Source organism: Penicillium hordei (assembly GCF_028827395.1).
Source record: "Penicillium hordei strain IBT 12815 chromosome Unknown utg000005l_segment0_segment0, whole genome shotgun sequence".
Classification (NCBI taxonomy): domain Eukaryota; kingdom Fungi; phylum Ascomycota; class Eurotiomycetes; order Eurotiales; family Aspergillaceae; genus Penicillium; species Penicillium hordei.
In genome coordinates this window covers 321,605-341,376 of record NW_026623146.1, presented here as the reverse complement: position 1 = coordinate 341,376, position 19,772 = coordinate 321,605, and the positions used below count along the sequence as shown (strand labels likewise).

At 47.6% G+C, this 19,772-nt stretch overlaps 7 protein-coding genes across 7 annotated transcripts; 3 read left to right on the top strand and 4 right to left on the bottom strand.

Annotated features, from left to right (window-relative positions):
• Positions 1-2,862: 2,862 nt before the first annotated feature.
• mfsA (glucose-inactivated glycerol proton symporter STL1) lies at positions 2,863-4,488 on the top strand (the record flags this gene model as incomplete). Its single annotated transcript, XM_056900151.1, has 1 exon — positions 2,863-4,488. The coding sequence occupies one exon, from the start codon at positions 2,863-2,865 to the stop codon at positions 4,486-4,488; it is 1,626 nt and encodes a 541-aa protein (XP_056748819.1).
• A 1,044-nt stretch (positions 4,489-5,532) lies between these two features.
• Positions 5,533-6,373, bottom strand: N7537_009096 (type 1 glutamine amidotransferase; the record flags this gene model as incomplete). Its single annotated transcript, XM_056900150.1, has 3 exons — positions 5,533-5,817; positions 5,876-5,944; positions 6,008-6,373. 3 exons carry the CDS (start codon positions 6,371-6,373, stop codon positions 5,533-5,535), a joined length of 720 nt encoding a protein of 239 aa, XP_056748818.1.
• A 1,746-nt stretch (positions 6,374-8,119) lies between these two features.
• Positions 8,120-10,171, top strand: N7537_009095 (uncharacterized protein; the record flags this gene model as incomplete). Its single annotated transcript, XM_056900149.1, has 1 exon — positions 8,120-10,171. The coding sequence occupies one exon, from the start codon at positions 8,120-8,122 to the stop codon at positions 10,169-10,171; it is 2,052 nt and encodes a 683-aa protein (XP_056748817.1).
• A 174-nt stretch (positions 10,172-10,345) lies between these two features.
• N7537_009094 (uncharacterized protein) lies at positions 10,346-10,738 on the bottom strand (the record flags this gene model as incomplete). Its single annotated transcript, XM_056900148.1, has 1 exon — positions 10,346-10,738. One exon carries the CDS (start codon positions 10,736-10,738, stop codon positions 10,346-10,348), a length of 393 nt encoding a protein of 130 aa, XP_056748816.1.
• Positions 10,739-11,614: 876 nt separating this feature from the next.
• Positions 11,615-12,829, bottom strand: N7537_009093 (zinc-dependent alcohol dehydrogenase; the record flags this gene model as incomplete). The annotated part of the gene is made up of 3 exons (XM_056900147.1): positions 11,615-12,193; positions 12,254-12,703; positions 12,779-12,829. 3 exons carry the CDS (start codon positions 12,827-12,829, stop codon positions 11,615-11,617), a joined length of 1,080 nt encoding a protein of 359 aa, XP_056748815.1.
• A 1,294-nt stretch (positions 12,830-14,123) lies between these two features.
• N7537_009092 (putative alpha-glucosidase) lies at positions 14,124-16,664 on the bottom strand (the record flags this gene model as incomplete). Its single annotated transcript, XM_056900146.1, has 1 exon — positions 14,124-16,664. One exon carries the CDS (start codon positions 16,662-16,664, stop codon positions 14,124-14,126), a length of 2,541 nt encoding a protein of 846 aa, XP_056748814.1.
• A 752-nt stretch (positions 16,665-17,416) lies between these two features.
• N7537_009091 (uncharacterized protein) lies at positions 17,417-19,600 on the top strand (the record flags this gene model as incomplete). The annotated part of the gene is made up of 11 exons (XM_056900145.1): positions 17,417-17,936; positions 18,001-18,098; positions 18,153-18,215; positions 18,270-18,322; positions 18,378-18,563; positions 18,621-18,888; positions 18,950-18,971; positions 19,026-19,123; positions 19,179-19,243; positions 19,297-19,332; positions 19,387-19,600. The coding sequence occupies 11 exons, from the start codon at positions 17,417-17,419 to the stop codon at positions 19,598-19,600; spliced, it is 1,623 nt and encodes a 540-aa protein (XP_056748813.1).
• Between the last annotated feature and the right edge of the window lie 172 nt (positions 19,601-19,772).

Here is a 19,772-nt window from a genome sequence, read left to right as displayed (position 1 = left end):
GTTGATTTAATTGATTGCCTGAAAGAGAAGTTGTTTCTTCTGAGGTCAGAGGACCTACGCGGGGGTTTCAGGATTGAGTCTTAGGGCTAACATTCTCTTGGCATTGATCGTTATACCTTCCAATATCGTTTTCATTTTCCTAATAAGTGAAAGGCTCGAGTAAAGTAAGAGTAGAATCGGAGCATAAGGAGAGCAGACCGTAGAATTTACTGGACTCGGAAGGTTGACGGTGCTCGAAATCAGGCCATATAAGAGCGAAAGACCTTCTCATCCCGGGCACTTATCAGGGTATATTTCAATGACCAATGCAAGTTGGGGTTTGAAAGTATCATGGTCATGGAAATCCTATTGCATTGAGAACTGGGAACTGGGATCGGAGAGGACAGGTGCAGTGATTTTTCTAACACGCGGAGAGGGCGGAGCATCTGCCAAGCCGGCAGCGGGGAGGCAGGGGTTCATTATTTTTTAAAAAGGAAAATGGGATGCGAACGAAGTACTCCCACGTGAGGTGAAAAATGGGGTATTCACAAAGGTACGTTACTTTTGCTGGAAGTCACGACTTTGTGGGAAAGGAAGGGATCACGAGTTCGCAAGATTGTGAGATGTTTCCCAATCAGTGATCATTGTTCCAGTGATACTCTGCTGCATCCACTCTGCCATTTCACTTGTGCCCTCTACGAACCTTGACAAAGGTGATACATTCGAATCTCGAACTTGTATGATATGTAAGCACGAAATTACTCTCTTAGGATTAGCCTTTGAGGCTGATGTTGTGGACTGTCCACAACGGCGACTAGATTTCTTGCCAATAACATAATGCAGCTGCCATATAGGAAGAGAACGCTTAGACTGTAAAGTGGAGACCACGACAGGATGACAGATTCAAAATATATCTCTATGAAGACGTCAGGCCCATAGTTCACATGGATGTTATCTTGAGGTCTACATGAGCTCCAGAGAATTCTCCAAGCAGCTAAACAATACACCTAAGTGTCAAAGTTGTGAAGTCCTTGGAAGAAACTGTGGAGAGAGATTCAAATTTGTAATTTGCCGCTCTCGGAGAGCCGTTATTGCGCTTGCTACAATCCCGGACCTCAATGTATTTAGTTAGTTAATTGAAGCAAGTTGGGCGACTGCGTCTAGTCTCTATCCTACAAACTCTTATCTTTGCTTCAGCTAGTAAGGTCATAGTGCATCCTATCTAGAAAGTGTGGCGACATTTGGTATTCAAATGGAAATAGAGTCACAGTGATCGCATTTATTTATCATAGGACTCCTAGAGGGTTGACCTTTGGGAATATTGTGGCAATCCTGTTGTGTTCCAGTTGTTTTATACTGCCTTCATTGTCGCCCTATATGTTCGACATTTTTTACCCTTTGTCCTTGATTTGGTGGGTGAGGCATTTTACTATTCACCCGCACCAAGCGCCACTTTCGTCATTCTTGGCGCGGCTAGTCCGACCCTCAAAGGTACACCCGTGGACATTGCGTGGAAAGTGGGAAAGTGGAAAGTCTACCGAGCCCCAATGTGATCCCTAATATATATTATGACTGTAAGCTTGGCTTTGTCCCTGAAAGCGTAATATTCCACATTGCTTGTTCTAGTTTAACCGTTTTCATCCACCCAAGGTTTTCTCATGGCAAACAAGTCAATCCATGGCACCAGAAATTTTGTGGACCCTCGGATGGAATTCGGCTGTTTACATATTGAAACCGCATTTAACCACGTCATAACCCTACTAATATCCATGGATAACAACTACGCGAGATTAAAGGGGGGCAGGATCGAGATTTTCTAATCCTTGGCGTGGGGAGAACATAAAGCCGAGGCTGAAAATTCTAGGCACTACCAGGAAGTCACGGTAGTATATATCACGGATATATGTACGGAGTATCCCCTGGTAAAGCACTGGCCCTGGGATGGCCCCCAGATACCCCAGGAACCATAATCGAACGATTGTTCCCCGTCAAGCGTTGGTTGAATATAAATTCATACAAATGATAACACTAATGCATTCTCATGTGACAGGATATTGCGATACCGAGTCTGCCCCAATGACACGTGCTACATACTCCCACGGCGTGAAGGCGTGACGGCGTGGTCGGAAAGCCGGCTTGAAACAAGGGTAAGTGAACCAGATTGCACCGGTCCGTGTACCTTGTCCCGCGCCGCAAAGGATTTGAGTGTTGTTGGTCCGGAGCTTGATCTAACCTGGACAAACCTTGTCTAGCGCCGAAAAGTTTTCGACGTCATGTGGGGGCCAAGAGTTTCCCGACGTCATGCTGGGGCAAAAAGGCCTTGGCGGTTGAAGGTATACCACAACAGTAGAACGCGAATATGCACAATATGTATATCATGTCGAAGAGAGGAGAGTAGGATGAACTATATAGAGTAAAGTATGGTAAAATTCGATCATGGAGATACAGCCCTAGGCTGGATCTATACTGGACATTCAAAATCGCCCCTGCTCAGGGGCAGTTTCCGAATTAGTCATCTGCAAACAGACCTGTGGATCCGCCAAGCGCCACCGCCAAGTCCCACCCGCAAGTGCCCCAGCCAAGTGCTCCATGTATCCTCGCCAAGTCCCCCGCCAAGTGCCAAGGAGAAAGACTCCCGCATCTCTCCGCTTCGGGAACCACATTGCCTTCGGTGGACTTTCCAGTTTCGGGTCTGACCAAAGGTTGAGTATAAGTCCGAAAATTCAACTTGCTCCAAATCCGCCATGGAGGTGCTTGCTATAAGATGGCCAATTCCTCTACCCCGAGCTCATCCCGGTTATCTCTCCATCCTTGTTCTTCCCCATCTTTTTTTTACCCCCGCCTCCCCACACTGACGGTTCTTACTTTGTCTGCACCGTCAACATGTGGACGACCACCAGCGGCTTGAGTGGTCGGTCGCTCCGCTTGAGCATCACCATCGCCGCTGTCATGGGTTTCTCGCTCTTTGGCTACAACCAGGGCATGATGGCCGGCCTCCTCAACGGCGACGAATTTGTAAACTCCTTCCCGATCCTTAGAATGCCCGACCCTCCGACTCCGGCGCAAGAACACTACATCAACGTCATCCGTGGTGCTGTAACATCCTGCTATGAACTGGGCTGTTTCTTCGGCGCCTTGTTCTCCATGTTCTTCGGTGACAAACTCGGCCGCACCACCCTGATCTTCATCGGTGCTAACGTGCTGATCGTTGGTGCCTTGATTACAACGGTGTGCTTTACTGGCAAATGGGAAGTCGGTCAGTTCGTCATCGGTCGTGTTGTATCCGGCATTGGAAATGGGATGAACACGGCCACGATTCCTGTGTGGCAATCGGAATGCTCCGGGGCTCACAACCGTGGCTTCTTGGTTTGTTTCGAAGGTGCGATGATCGCTGGCGGCACTTTTATTGCCTACTGGGTGGTCTTTGGTCTCTCGCACGCTGCCGATACTGTTCAGTGGCGATTCCCTATTGCGCTTCAGATCTTCTTTGCTCTGATTGTGGGCTCCGGTGCCCTGTTGCTCCCAGATTCTCCCTCATGGTTTGTGAGCAGAGGACATGACAAGGAGGCCTGCGAAGTTCTCGCTAAGCTCAATGGCACCACTCCTGATTCCGATAAGGTCCTTCACGACTTCAACTTCTTGAAGACGGACGTGGAATCCTCGAAGAACTCGCAGTCAAGCTGGAAGGCGGTATTCACATTCGGCAAGACCCAGGAATTCCAGCGTCTTCTTATTGGTTGCTCCGGCCAGTTCTTCCAGCAGTTCACCGGCTGTAACGCCGCTATCTACTATTCAACCCTACTTTTCCAAGAAAACCTGCACCTGGAGAAATACCTATCTCTCATCATGGGTGGTGTTTTCGCTACCGTTTACGCCATTGCGACTATCCCATCCTTTTTCATGATTGAGAGAGTTGGCCGTCGCAACCTATACTTGATTGGTTTCCTGGGCCAGGGCCTTAGTTTTGTTATCACATTTGCTTGCTTGATCAAAGAGAACGAGAACAACGCCAAGGGTGCTGCCGTTGGTATCTTCCTCTTCATCGTTTTCTTCGCATTCACTCTCCTACCGCTTCCCTGGATCTACCCCCCGGAGATCAACCCCCTCCGTACCCGTACTGTGGGTGCGGCGGCGTCGACTTGCACCAACTGGATCTGCAACTTTGCCGTGGTCATGTTCACGCCGCTTTTCGCTGGTCAGAGTCCATGGGGCGTCTATCTCTTCTTCGCACTTTTCAACTTCCTCGGCTTGATCTTCGGCTTCTTCTTCTATGTTGAAACTGCCGGCCGTGAGCTTGAAGAGATCGACATCATCTACGCCAAAGCCCATGTCGAAGGCAAGATGCCGTTCAGGGTTGCCAACACCATGCCCAAGCTCAATTTCGAGGAGATTGTCCAGCAGTCTCGCGACCTGGGCCTGGATACCAACGATCATTCCGCACCTGAGAAGAACGAGCTCGGCCTCAGCAGTGATAGTGGCCAGGAGATCGAGGAGGTCCGGGAGAAGTAGTGGAGCTCTTTTGGTCGACGTGCTGTAGCTGTGGTTGAAGTAGGTGATGATATGTGGAACTGGATATTGTCTAATTTTTGTTTGAACGTTCTGTTCATTGTTAATGTCTTTTGATGTGGATATGTCAATATTTCCGTGATAGAACTGATGACACTGCTTCCGGCGTGTATATATATCCAAGGCAAGGGAGGGATGCTCTCTTATCTTTAAATCTGTTATTCTACACTTCTGGCACCCTCAACGTCTCCAATAGCCTTGACTAGTAACGAAAATAGATAGGTCATTAGCAGCGCCTTTGTACATGATTGCTATAACTTTTCAGGCTGAGTCCGTCGAGGCCACGGCGATGAACTGTAAACCATCATACTTTTGTGTTTAGCCCCAGGCCAAGTGTTTTTCTAGCCCTGATTGAATACACCCGCTTGCAAGGAACCACACAAATTATATATAACATTGCCTCCAGAGGCCCCCGTGGAACATCAGCTTCATTGGAGAAACTCAATAATTACTCGGAAGTTGGTCAAGGAACGGACCAAACTATGATACTAGGTGATTTATGTTGTATCCTCCAAATCTGTTATATATATCTCTCGGGACGGCTTCCGACGCAGTGCCTTTTTTTTTTGAACAGTTCATGATATTTCAAGCTTGTTCAATTTATTTGCACGCTGATAAACCCCCATGTCGAAAGTCTGGACTCTAATCTTACAGATTTTGCTGTAGCACTATTAGAGTTTCTTTATGATAACCTCGTTATGTAGATTGCAATGTTTTTCGACACTTCTGACATAGAGGGCAGACCTAACCGCTTATGGTACAAACTGTCGAAAAAGACGAAGGCGATTAACAAGATGATAAAATCGCAAGAGAAAAGAAATAAAGAGGTCCCAATACATTCCGTCAAAGATGGAGAGAAATGTGATAGTTGCTTTCCTATAGAGACTAGGCACATGGAAGCTAGACAGGTTCGATAGACAAACAGCATGTAAGCCTACTACGATGTGTAAAGTAGACACACGCCCATTCACAACGGAAGTTTAATAGCTAGCTCTGAGCCCAGGTGGCAATCCGCGCAAAGAGGGCGTCTCCATCATGGGGCCTTTTGACGCTTTGGAACATGTTATCAAGTTCCTCCTTGCTGAAGCCCGAAGTGAAAGCACCTGTGTCTGCGTCCAGAATTTCCTTGGCCATATCGCCGACCAGCTCAGGATGCCCTTGGAAGGTAAGGACATTCTGGGCCTCAGATAGGAGAATCTCATTTTCCGCTGCCAATGAAATATACCCCGGAGCTGGAAGAGTCACTACCATCTTATGGAACTTGTGGATTGACTGCGTCATTGTTGTAAGTATAAAGCCAAATGTTAAAAATCACCATTCTTTCACTTACGATATGTTCCTTGTCTAGTCCAAAGAAGGATTTCCCTTCTGGTGTGATGGCAATATCCTGGACACCAACCTATGAAGTTTTCCATTAGCGTTGCTTGGTTGCAATAAAACAGCTACATTTACTAGTACTCACAGCTTGCTCTGTCTTAAGAATCCCAATTTTCCCACCCAGCGCACGTGCAACTACTTGATGTCCCAAGCAAATTCCCAAAATCTTTGTCTTCGGATGGTCCCTAGTCGCTGTCTGGATAAATTGGAAAGTACCTTCAACCCACGGATCCACTTTTTCCTGGGTGAGATTGAAAGTTCCCCCTGTCAAAATGATCAAATTATAGTCTTGGGCGTTGGGAAATGGGGTTCCTTCGATAGGATGGAAAAGGTCTATTGCTGCACCAGGGAAGAAGTCCCCGATGGTACGATACCATGAGTCAACAATGTCTTGGACCCATTTTTCGCCAGAGACATAGTTCCTGCATAGAGCAACTTTGAATTCAGTCATTCTCTTGATGGTGGTTTGCAACAAAAAGCAATAGTAATATGGATTGTAAGTGCTGTATTGGAATATGAAAAAAAGAGCAAAGGGGTTCTTATACGCCAACGATAATATCCCGCGGAATACTTTTACGAAATTGAACGCGGTAAATAGATGGAAGGAGATATCCAGAGATTGTGGAGCCGTAAATAGGCGTTGGAGAATAAATACTCCCAGGACATTGTTGATTGGAGACGTAATGATAGGAGAAACTAACCGGTTGAAATCACCCAACCTGTGGAAATATCACGCCTTTGATAAGCCCATGGGAAGCTCCTGCCGATAACTGGAGACATGGCCTATTTAGGGCTACCTCAACCTTGTTACACCGATTTTCCGGATGGCTTGGCAATCATTCAATGAGTTTCTTGTGCGATGAACCTGAGAAATGACAATACGCGCTTTAATTGTCAGGTCTCATGCCGAGGTACTCGTCAAGTTACTTGCCGCGGAGGCTTGTATATCTATCTATGGACAGTAGGCGACATATGATGTACTAGCACCACTCTAGTATGAATAGAGGGAGTTTGTAACGCCGCATGTTTTACGTCCATGAGTATACAAATGTACTTGTATAATCAGGGAGGGTCTGGACCAAGATATATCAGAAACAAATAATACTATTAGTTTTGGATAACTGCCACTTTCGCAAGCATGCAAAGAATTTCAACTTCAAGGGTTTCGTTGGACAAATGACTCCAGGTGTCAGCTCAGGTCCATGTCTCCTTTATCGCCTCCTAGCCTACATATTTAGGCAGCGCATAAAGAATAGAACATACTCAATTTCAACTGACATGGAACGAGGATTAAAACGATGAAATGAAATGATTCCGAGAGATAAAGATGTGATAAGAGACACGTGATTGGCTCGGCGTTCAACGGTCCCCCTCCTTCAAGTCCACCTTTTGGTCATCTGTAAATGCAGGTCTATAGACATATACACAGAATTTAAAGGGCTTACTTCGACAGTTCCAAATAAAGACCCATTGCCACGGCCACGGTTTATCATGCCTCGTGGACGACCCAAAGTTCTCGTGTCTCCATGCAGGTTCTGCAAAATGGAGTTTAAGCGAGTGGAACATCTGCAGCGACATGAACGCATTCGTAGGTTTTACTTCTGTCCCATATTATTTCGTGGTTATTGCTTACAAGGCCTAGATACTCAGGAAAAGCCATTTTCTTGTGACTGTGGAAAAAACTTTTATAGAAGGTGATTCATAAATTCCTCGAGATAGATGTATGCTTTTGTCTCACAATAAACACCTAGGGATCTTCTCATGCGCCATCGTCGACTTGACCATCGTGAATCGCCTGCCGAACCATTCAGGCTAAATCTCAACCAAAACAGCGCGACCATGACGGAAGAAAGGTAGACCATCTCTCAATTACGCGAAATTCACGCTCACGTACCAAATCAATCATTAGTATAATAATCGAGAATGTCGATCATAACTCATCATCAGTGGAGACAAGCACTCTACATTTCAGTCAAAACGACACGGCCACAACCGAAGAAAGGTAGACTATATGTCGGCTACGCGAGAGTTACGCTAACTCGTGAGATCAATCATTAGACTGGTCACACCCCTTGAAACGTACCAATCTTCTCCGAGGCCACTTGTACCAATCACGGAATCAGCCCAGCAGAGCTCCGTGATCCAAGGTGCTTCTGCACCTGGATTACTGTTTGATCAACCACATTATGCTGGGCTCATGCCTCATGATCCAACAGCCAGCTTTGACTTTAGTTCTACATACGAGTTTGAGATGCTCTGGAACAATAGCAACGATATTGCTGATTTTTTACCTGCGTCGTTCTTTGACACCGACTTTTCATTGTCTGATATCTGGCAGACAGATAATCATAGAGTCAATAGCTCGATGGCACCGATTTCTCACACCGAGCAAAGCGGACAAGACTCGATACCCAGGAACGCAGATGAACCCCTGTCTTTCATTTCGCTTCCATCTAGACTCCCACCTTTAGAGCCAGACTCTCTCTCCTCGCGCGATGAGAGGCTACCACACAACGAGTTAGACTCACCGGGAGGAATTGACCCTGTTACTGACACGGAAACTGCATTGCCATGGAATATTTCCGCACTTGCATATGACCGAATCTCCGCTGGTATTCGAACATACGACGATATTTTGCCCACCGGTTTTCTCATTCCGTCCAGGCATACCATTTCGCGATACATTTCGGGCTATTTCCGAGGCTTCCATGAGCATTTTCCTCTCATTCACCCCCCTACTCTTAAATTGGACAATATATCACCCGAGCTTCTCCTTGCAATGGTCGCGATGGGTGCATTCTGTCGGGTCGAGAAGAGGAAGGGATATAAGCTTTACTTGGCCGCCAAAGCGATCATAATGCATCACCTTGGACTGCGTACCCGGCTATCTCTCACACGTCTTGCAAGAGGCTCATCAAATCATCCGAGAAATAAGGTTTCTAGATCAAATTCCACCAATATCGATGGAGACGAAGGGTCTGATCACTGCCATTTTCCTACCAAAACGACCACTTCTCCATTAGGGTTACAAACACTACAATCCCTTGTCATCTTAATAGCAATGGCGATGTGGGCAGATGTGCCTGCTGTACAAGATGCTTTGTCAATGGGAAGTCAGCTTGCAATGCTTACCCGAGAAGCCGGGTTGGGACAACCAGATGGAATAGTTGGAAGATGCACTTGGTCAGATTGGATAAACCGGGAAGAGCGCCGACGTACTCTTTTCGTATCTTACACCCTCCTGAACCTCTGCAGTATCTCCTTCGATGTGCCCCCCTTGATCCTGAACCAGGAAATCCGACTTTCGCTTCCCCACTGTAACACAGAATGGGTGAACACATCCGCAGCCGAGTGGCAACACACAAGGGAAACATATGGCCACACTGAGCGACAGTTCCAGTCAACTCTCACGGACATGATGGCCGGAACAGACGTCCATCACGAAGAGCCACTTTCTGCGCTTGGAAATTATGCCCTGATAAATGCGTTGATCCAGAGCATATACTTTGAGCGACAGAGCACAACCAGCCACACGATCCGTTTGGATATCATGAAGAAATTCGAGTCTGCTCTCCAGACATGGCAAAGGTCTTGGGAAGCAACCCTGGAAACTTCGCTTGACCCTGAGTCTCCTCGGGGGCCTCTCGGATTCAACTCGGCCGCCTTGCTGAGACTCGCATATCTCCGTCTCAATGCCAACCTCGGCCCATGTCGAAACCTGTTATCACAGGACCCACAGTCAATCGCTCTTCTTTTCACAAACAACACACCATTATTTACGCGCTCCTTACACATCGATCGGGCTGTCCTTCAATGCATCCACGCCCTTAGTATTCCAATTCGGGTCGGCGTCGCCTTTGCCGCGTGTACACAGTCTGTGAATGGGAGTATCCAACATCCTCTCTGTACACTGGAATGTGCGATTCTACTCAGTCGTTGGCTAGGTATTATTTCCGACGTGGTAGAAGCGTCGGGGCTGGAAACCCTACGAGAAGACGAACGAAAGCTGCTTGGGATGATTGCCAGCCTCATAAGAGAAACGGATTGGGCAGATACGCTGGAAAGCAAGGAGGCAGATAGTTACTGTATCCGTCGGATGGCGGCGACTGTTGTGAGGCTATGGGCTGAGACATTCCAAGGTGTGCATATATTCGAAATTGTTCGAGTCATTGGGGAGACGCTGTCTATCGTCGCAGAGATCCTTGAAAAAAGGCTAGAGCCACAAGAGAATCATCTGTATATAGATTAAAGTGACATTATATAATGATGAAATATGTAAAATACATTAATTCTAACAGAGAGGTGTCAAAACTTGACCACAGTCCCAAGAAGCAGTAAAACTTCGTCTTCTATTTCACGAGCTATCATTTCTCAGTGATAACTGACCTAAGCCAACACATTGATTAGGTATTCCAACAACACTTTAGACGTACTTGTGGAAAACCTTGGCAACAACCTGCCATTGACCGTCGATCTTGATGAGAGTGAGGAAGTCGGTATAGTCGGCACCCGAGGCGTCACCTTCCATGTCGATGCGGACGACAGCGGTCGTTTGAGTGATAGCAAGCACATCGTTGTGGGTCTTAATACTGGGGGCGCTGCCATTGTCACGAACAAAAGTGAAGAGGTTGCCAATGGGGCCTGCGAGCATATCGGGCTTAGGAGGGTTGATGAAGCCGTACATGATGGCGTCCTTGTGGAACGCTTGCGCAACAGTCTCGGAGCTGCCAGAGCGCAAGCCATCGGTGTACTTGTTGGCTGTCTGGATCACGGCATCGAACTCGGCGGTAGGAACGGTCTTGATGTTGGCAGACATTTTCTAGGCTTGGAGGTTAGGGAAAGGTCATTGGTCACAGGTCAGGGGCGACGGAATGGGGACATACAAATGATCTTGGGAAGTGGATAGATTAGACTGCGCGAAGAGGATTCAGGTGTTGCTGTTCGAATGAGATATGTCTATTGAACGAGTTTGACTTCGGATTTTATATTGCTAAAATGGCTAATTATTTCTCCAACTGACAACAGCTAGCCGGCTGGGGGATCAACCAGATCAGCTAGAGAATTCTTAGAAACCCCCTCGTTTCACTCCATTTGGACAGAGCTGACAATTCTGACCTAGCACAACAGGTTAGTAACTAGTTACCCCTTTAGGTGCTTTCCTGTAGACCGTTCAAAGGTGAGTACCTGGGCCGACCTCTTATAGATCTGATTACGTCATTGATACCCCGTGGATGCAAGGCCCACATTATCCCCTCCAACTCTCAAGGCCTACCTCCACAACCACGACCTCCAACTAGACTTTGCTTATCGCGAGTTTTGTCCCATTGGCCACCTAGACCAAAGTCTTAAGACTAGTTCTCTATGCGTCAACTGAGTGATAATTGCTTTATTTCTAAATGTGAACACCAACGGAGATAGCGGAGACACTGCTACCTTTCCACCGACCTTATCAACTGTAGTTATTTGATTCTAGCATTTTTATTAATAAATAATGTAGCTATGTTATCCAATACTTGGACAATACCATATATCAGATCGTGAATCAACATTTGAAGATAATTGTATGAAAGCTTTATACTTCAGGGTCCCCAACGCCGAGGCCCGTGATAAAAAATATTCTAGTATTTATGAAAGCTCTAATTTGGGGTTCATCTAGCAGAGAATGAGTTTATTCTATCAAGCAATTGGCCCACTAAATTTTTACTACCAGTCTTCCGGTAAATGAATGCGCAGCTGCCCTCTCGGGAATGTTCTCGCCCTCCTCTAGAGGAAGAAGTGTAAGATGGCTGACGACTCCGTTCTCAACAACGGCTTCAACCATTTTTTCGGCTTCATCAACAGGGCAATGCAATGATCCCTTGACAACAATTTCTCGGAATACGAGATTAAACGCATCGAACTTGAAGCCAGATTCTGGCAGACCAAGAACGACACAGACGCCTTTAGGCTGAAGACGGTGCAGAGCCCAGTCACTGGCAGAAACATCATCGGTACATACCACAGCACTGTTCAAGCCAATACCGTCGGTAAAGTCAGAGATCTGTTGGATAGCAACATGGCTATTGAAGCTGATGGTAAGGTCGGGTCTGAGGTGAGCAGGAACTTCAGATGCAAGCTTCAGGCCAATGTCGCGCTTGTCTATAGCGACAACACGTAGCCCCCTAGCCTTGGCAAACTGTATAGCGAGCACCCCAAGGCCGCCGATCCCAACAATGGCCACCGAACCTCCCTTCTGCACCCCGGTTTCCTTGACCGCATTCCATACGGTGGCCTGGATGATTCTCGTAAGTCAGCATATTCTCACGGATATATAGTAAAGAGGCAGACATACACCAGCACACATCAGGGGCGCTGCCTGTTCAAAGGACAGCTCACGTGGCAATCGGACAACTGCGTAGTGGGAGGCAATCATATACTCAGCAAATCCGCCGTCCGCCTTCAGGATACCGCTCATGGTCTTGTTCTCGCAATAGCGGGCATCTAGGGAGCTGTACGTCTTCATCCTCCATCTGCATCCATTGCAGGCGTTGCATGGCTCTCTGAAATTTATCACACCGACCCGGTCATCTACCTTCCAATCGCCTGGTACGTCAGAGCCAATTTTTACAACGGTTCCTGCAGGCTCGTGTGAACCGGTGATGGGCAAATTTGTGCCATATACACCTTGATAGACCTGGTAATCGGTGTGGCAAAATCCCGCCGCAGCCACGCGGATTAGGAGCTCTCCTGGGCCAGGAGCAGGGACTGGCACATCCGTGCGAAGTTGGTAATTTTCATTGTACTGATTGATTATTAGCTGAGGTTCAGATTCGACGTTTGCCATGTGCTTGGACATTTAGAATCCGTAAGGGCATACCTTGATCAACCTCAACGCCTTCATGGTCGAAGGGATATATTTCTGGGCCATAATTCGAGAATGAAGTTTGCGTGCCGGGTGTAAAAATGAGTTATGGACAATGAAAATATTGGGAGATAAACAGGAATCAAAAAGACCTCGGGAAGATCTTGAAATATCTCGTCAAGCTACTAGAGGGTTGCAGAGCCATATGAGGCTCCACACAAGCCCCACTTTGGAGTTGAAAGTCTCCAAACTACTTTGATTTTTACCTCCACACAGATTTCAACGACAATATTATAGCTCTGGTGACGTTAAGCGGCGGAAAAGGTTTTTACTTTAGCGTGAACTGATTGAGAATAGACATATGTAAAAATTAATTCATACTGCACTTTCCCTATCCAACTAACGGCCCTTTGATACCCAATTGGGAAAGGTTTAGACACAATTGGCAGCTGTAAAATCGACTCTAAGATAACGTACAAAATCATCCTTGTACAAAAGGAATATGATGGAAGATTGACAGATAACAAGCAAGAATGTCAGGAAATATGATCGATTACCGTGATACAAGGTCGTTCTTACCTCTTGACCGGTTGTTTATCAGAGTGTGAAATTTTGCCGCGTTGCTCGTTTTGTTAGCGGTGTCAGGATAGCGCAGCCGAGTCGTCCATCCGGGGGATGGTGGCAGTAGAGATATTGATAGTGCCAACATTCTCAAGGGAGGCATCCCTACTCCTGGACTGAGATATGGGAGGATATCAAGATTTACGGAAGCAGGTTAGCGAAGTAAGGTTGAATACAGGAGACGAGCAAGATCAAAGTGCACAAACTAAAGATTCATTGTGCCTAAGGAGGCACAAGGACAAACTTTCTGAACACGGTCAAAACCTAAAGATCATATGTGAGCATAGGTAACAACAAGATACTGCTATGATAGATAGTACCGGGCAGGTCTGAAATGGTAGGAAAAGTACAGAAGAAGGTTCACTAGGAGGCGACATGCTTAAATAACTCTCAGGCGACAAATCGGTTGTGTGATAAGGAATGGCCAGTGAGTATTGTTTCCGACCTTGGTCATAAAGTATAAGACTAGGGTGGTGTTGCAGTACTCTGATAGATTCCTGGGATGCAATTGGTACTCCGAATGGGTTACAAAAAAAATTAAAATCATTCCCCCGCGGTATACGCAATTCAAAAGGTCTTTAAACGTATATCTCTCTCCTATCTTGTACGTGGTTCGCTCCGATTGCTTCAATGCTAGTAGAATCCACATTAGAAATACCAGAAACCCATGCAAATTCATCTATTCTCAATCTAATCCGGTATATCCATACCCCAGTGTCTATGTACAAATCTCAAAGACCTAGGCCTGAAGGGTATACACAACACGACCACGCGAGTCTGTACCCTTAAGCACGATCTCATCACCAGTACTTGAGACAACCCGACGCTGATCCCCGTTATGCAAAATAATATCCAAATCCTTCCAAGCAGGAGCAAAGCCAGCCTCATCACGCTCAAACCTAACTAGCACTTTCTCCTCAGTAGAGCTATAGCTAACTGTGTATGTAGCGGTACCAGGTCGAACCGAGATACCATCATCTTCATACCAAGTCGTAGCAAAGACCGTACCGTGCGAAGTTCCCTTGGGTGGGAATACTTCCACGCCACGGTAATCGTCGATATCCTGAACGGCCACTGATGCAGCGGTCTCATCGCCAGGAACACGGGTGTGCACGCTCTTGCCGACGGGAATGGCACCACCAACACGCGCAATGAGCGCAATGCTCTTCTGCCATTCCGACGAGATCTCGGCCCACTGCCCGGATGCAAGGTACTGGTACGGGGCATTCACGTTGACGTAGCCGTAGTCGAAGACACCTGATTTGCGGGGAAGGTAGACGTTCGCGACGTCAACGCCTGTTTTGTATACTCCACCAACGAGCAAGGTCTCTCCGAACCAGAACTGGTCCTCCCCTGCCTTGAGTGTTTTGGTCCACACCTCCGGATCAGACTCGTATCCCCAGCCGGTCCAGCGCTGCGGCGGCGTTGCGAATTTGTGGCTCTCCAAACCAAGGGAGTAGATGTAGGGCAGCATTTCGTAGCGACGCTTAATGGCGGCGCGAACCTGAGGCGTGATCTCGGGGTACATAAAAGGCTCGATGACGTCACCGACGGAAGAGTCTTTGGGAGAAGTTTTGAAGCAGTTGATTGCGAAACGGGGAGCGTGGCAGCCGAGTTGGATCCAGCGGAGGAGGAGCTCTGGGGAGGGTTGGGGGCCTTCGAACCCGCCGATGTCGTGGCCTTCGCATTGAAGAAGGGACATACCGGCGTTAAGTGATAGGGCATTAGCGCCCTTCATATTTTCCCAGCTGGTTACGTTATCGCCACTCCAGGATGATGCAGCGTAGCGTAGAGTTCCAGCGGTAGCACTGCGGGTCAGGACAAAGGGACGCAGCTTGGGTTCCATATCTTGCAGAGCATCGTGGGAAGATTTACCCATCAACTCGGTGTGTAGCGCACGACCCCAGAGACCGACAGAGTTCTTGACCTTCTTTGCTACGGCGTCGGCGACGGTGGGCTCATTGAGAGACATGGTCCAGTCATCATCGGGTAAGGTGTATTCGTTGTTATCGTTCCACATACCGTCAATGCCAACCCTTTTCAGACTCTGGACGCCGTCGTACCACCACTTGAAGGCCTCCGCTGAAGTGAAATCAATGTGGGCACCGTCACCGCCAGTAGCACCACCAGCACTCCACAGCCGCATGTAACCAGGCTCCTTCTCGGCATCCCTGAAGAAGCCACCGGCATCAACGAGCTTCTGGAAGTCGGGGTGAGAAGCCAACAGGAAAGGCTTGATGTTCGTGAGAAGTCGTATACCGTACTGGTGCATCTTGGAAATCCAGTCTTGGGGATCTGGGAAGCGTTCCCGGTTCCATGTAAAGACGTTGCGAACCTTGGGCTCAGTCTCAGCAATGGAATAGCCCGAACTCATTTGGTGGGCGGAGCAGGGAATCCCATGCTGCTTGAGCTTTTCCGCAAATTCCAGAAGGGCTAAATGGGCCTTTTGCGGTTCATCTAGCATGGTGTACTTGTAGCCACCGGAGATATAGCCGTAAGCCCAGCGGGGCACCAAAATAGGGAAGCCGACCAACTCGGCATACGAGCGGACAACATCCTTGATGGTCTTGCCAACAATGTAGTATTGCTCAATCCCACCATAGTCCTGACGGTAAACCTTGAAGTATCCCCAGAGACCATCGATCTCGGCCCCCACAGACCACAGACCTCGGCCATGAGTCGTCGAGAAGATAGCCACACATCCCTCGGCAGAAGCCTTGATCAGGAGCGGGATGTGTTTGTAAAGGGGATCGGTGTTATATACATCATATCCAAAAGAGTCTGTGGCCGAGAGTTGGAATTGACGACCAGTCAAATCCATGGGAGCCGCCTTCTCGCCGAGTCCAACATGGAGGCATTCGCGGTCATGCACGGAGTAGTTGGCGACACCCTCGCCGTCGGCGACATAAGACCGCAGCGGCAAATCCTCATGCAGAGGCTTCTCGGAGCCAGCCCATGACAGTTTCACCACAGGGGTGTGTTCCCAGTCTACGGAAGCAGTGACACCGGCGACATTGATTGTTTTGGAGGAGGCACCCTCCTTGGTGAAGACGTTGGCGCCTTGGAGGTTGGTCTCGGGCTTGGCGACACTAGGATACGGAGGGATAGGGTGCTCTGTGGAGGAGAAAGTGGCTCGGAATAGGTTGGGACGAACAGCCTCGAAGGTGAAATCGAAGGTACTCTTGCTCTTTGTGCTGCTTCGAATGTGGACGGAAGCTTCTTGATTGGTGGGCTGGGGCACTTGCGAGTAGCCCTTGGGGCAGCTTTCCTTCTGAGGCATGATGAATGTGAAAGACAATGCAATTGATTCAGGGGAACTGGAGAGAATACCAGGATATTCCCTGATATGGCGGCATATTTGAATGCTTGTCGAGCTCCCCTCGGTCCTGTCTCATCCTATACCCCGCGCTGTTCCAATCATGCATTGTACCTGTACAGAATCGGAGATCGGGGATAATCACCGAGAAGCGGAGACGGGAGGTTGTGAGAGGGCCAGTCCTGACTTGATTCTGCCGCAACGCTCCGAATTGCCGTGTTTTTTCCCCACACAGACATCCTGGGGCCCCAGAAGGTCGATCCTACGCTAATTTTTCTATCGGTTTTTCTCACCGAAACCCGATACTAACGATTTCTCGGCATTTCTCATAACTCATATTCTTCTCATCGCCCCTCTCACGGTAGTTATCTTAGTGAAATGATTGGATCAAACATCCGACGTCGGCCACAGGTAGCAACGTGTCTTCCCGTTTGTTTCCAGATCAACTGACCGCGTGGACTGTACAAAGTTTCATCGGAAACTATGTTCGTGGCTAAAAAGGATAAATCTTTACCGTTTGTGATGTGACACTTCGGGTTTGATTGTGTTGTCTGGGGAATGTATTATACTTCCTTCCCCACGGGGTTTCTGCATACAACCTGCACTATATATATCCAAGCTCTATTTTGTCCTTTGCCTTCCAATTCGACTTATTCTCCTCCTATAGCCACTTGGTCTGTTATTATTTCTCATTGTGCCTCTGCGAGTGATTAGCAATGTCACAGCCAAAGGGCCAACAGGAGGAGTTCGTGGAGACTATTGAGCCTGAGCTTTCACGGGCCGTGCCTCCTCATAATAATACTACAGGAAGTCAGCCCAAAGGAGATCAGGCTTTGCAGCTCATCGAAGAGGCAGGGCATTCAAACATTCTGACCCCTGAGAACAACGCCAAAGTTCTTCGAAAGATCGATCTGCGTCTTCTTCCCATTCTCCTCGGAATCTACTTCCTCCAGCAACTCGACAAGTCGACCATCTCTTACGCCTCGGTTTTTGGAATCGTCGAGAAAGCTCATCTCCATGGCCAACAGTACTCCTGGCTGGGAGGATCGATATATCTCGCTCAGTTGGTGTTTCAGCCCCTGGTCGCCTATCTTTTGGTGAAAGTACCCCTAGCAAAATTTCTGGCTGCATCCTGCCTTCTATGGGGTATTGCTTTAACGTGCATGACTGCAGCTACAAATTTTGGAGAGCTGCTTGCATGTCGAATATTTCTTGGTATCTTTGAGGCTGGAATTGGTTCGTTGTCTCCCAATCATACCTTACTGTCCCTAATGCCCCTAATAACGATGGACTTTATCAGCACCGGCCTTCATTGCAGTCACTCAAATGTGGTACCGCCGTCAGGAGCAGCCCGTGAGGTTGAGCTCTTGGTATGCGATGAACGGAGTCGTGAATATGGTGGGTTCCTTCCCATATTGCTTTCTTACCACTTAAGTTGACACCGAAGGAAAGTTTGGTAGCTTGATTGCCTTTGGACTAGGTCACATCAGTTCATCTATATTTGCACCCTACCAGGTGGGTTAGAATATGGCATTGTCTGTCCAGGTATCAACACCTAACACCAACTAGATAATCTTCCTATTTTTCGGTCTAGTTACTGTTGGGTTCTCTGCCGTTATTCTGTAAGATTTGACCTTGTCCCTTTCGTCTGTACTATACTAACACAGACTTACGCAGTGTTTTCATGCCCGATTCCCCCGTGTCCGCCAAGTTCCTTGGAGAGGAAGACAAACTATTATCTATTGAAAGACAGCGAATGAACCAACAGGGTGTCGAGAGTCAAGAGTGGAAATGGGACCACGCAAAAGAAGCCTTGCTCGACCCCAAATCATGGTTCTGGTTTTCGTTAATGTTCTCAATTTCGTGAGTTGGCCTTAAAAGGAGTAACATACTAGATTGAAATTACTAACCGAACTTCAGTGTTCCAAGTGGCGGCATCACTACTTTCGGGCCTTTGATTATCAAGTCCTTTGGCCTCAGTGAATATGATACCATGCTTTTCAACATTCCATTCGGTGCAGTCCAGCTTGTCGCCACGATGGGAGGAGCTTGGCTAGCGACCATCTGGAAAATGAAAGGTCCAGTCTTAGCATTGCTCTGTCTCCCACCCATCGCGGGCTGTGTGATGCTGTTGCAGATTCCACATGACAATGGCCACAAGGGGCCTCTACTTGCAGGATACTACATTGTAAGTATTAAATCTAAACGAAAACGCGACCGTGGAAGAAATCCTAATCCGTCCTATCCAGATCTCTGTGTACCCAGCTATCAGTAAGCGTTTACTTAGTTTCAGAAGTTGGACTCAACTCAACTGACCATCTCTAGCCCCATTGATCTACTCCTGGTCTGCAGGAAACACAGCTGGAGAGACAAAAAAGAAGGTTACTACCGCTATCCTGTATGTCGGACAATGCGCTGGTAATGTATGTAGCACCCCAAGTCCCTACATCGTGTTTCCTACTGACATTCCTCTCATAGGTCCTTGGGCCGAACCTTTATACCACAAACGAAGCGCCGCTTTATCGTCGTGGCCTGCTTTCAAAGTACGTTTATAAACGCACAAGCCTTTAGCACCAAATAACTAACCCTCGACTAGCCTTGCGATGTTTTGTGTCTTGATAGGTCTAACCGGGTAGGTTTCACAAAATTTAAAGTGATCCATATTTTGCTAATTGTGACACCTTAGAGCAAACACTGCATATATGCGCTTCCTCAACAAGAAGCATGAGAAGAGACGTGTGGCTCTCGGAAAGGACGCTAAGATTGTAGACCAGTCGATGCAGAACATTCAAGCTGTCTCCGACGACGCCAAAGAGGATTTGCCCCAACAAGCAGCAAATGACAATTCCTTGAAAGATCTGACTGACTTGCAAAATGAGGACTTTGTCTATGTCTTCTAAGATTTGGCCAGTTTAGTGAGTCTGTGTTATGACTAGCTAGCTAACTAGTGGGCAGGACTCGTGATTTTGCTTTATTTGATATGCCACAATTGTCGGAGTTGGCTTAACTTGGAATATATTGTATTTATTATTAATTACATTCATCAAACAAACGCCAGCAAAATCCCATAAA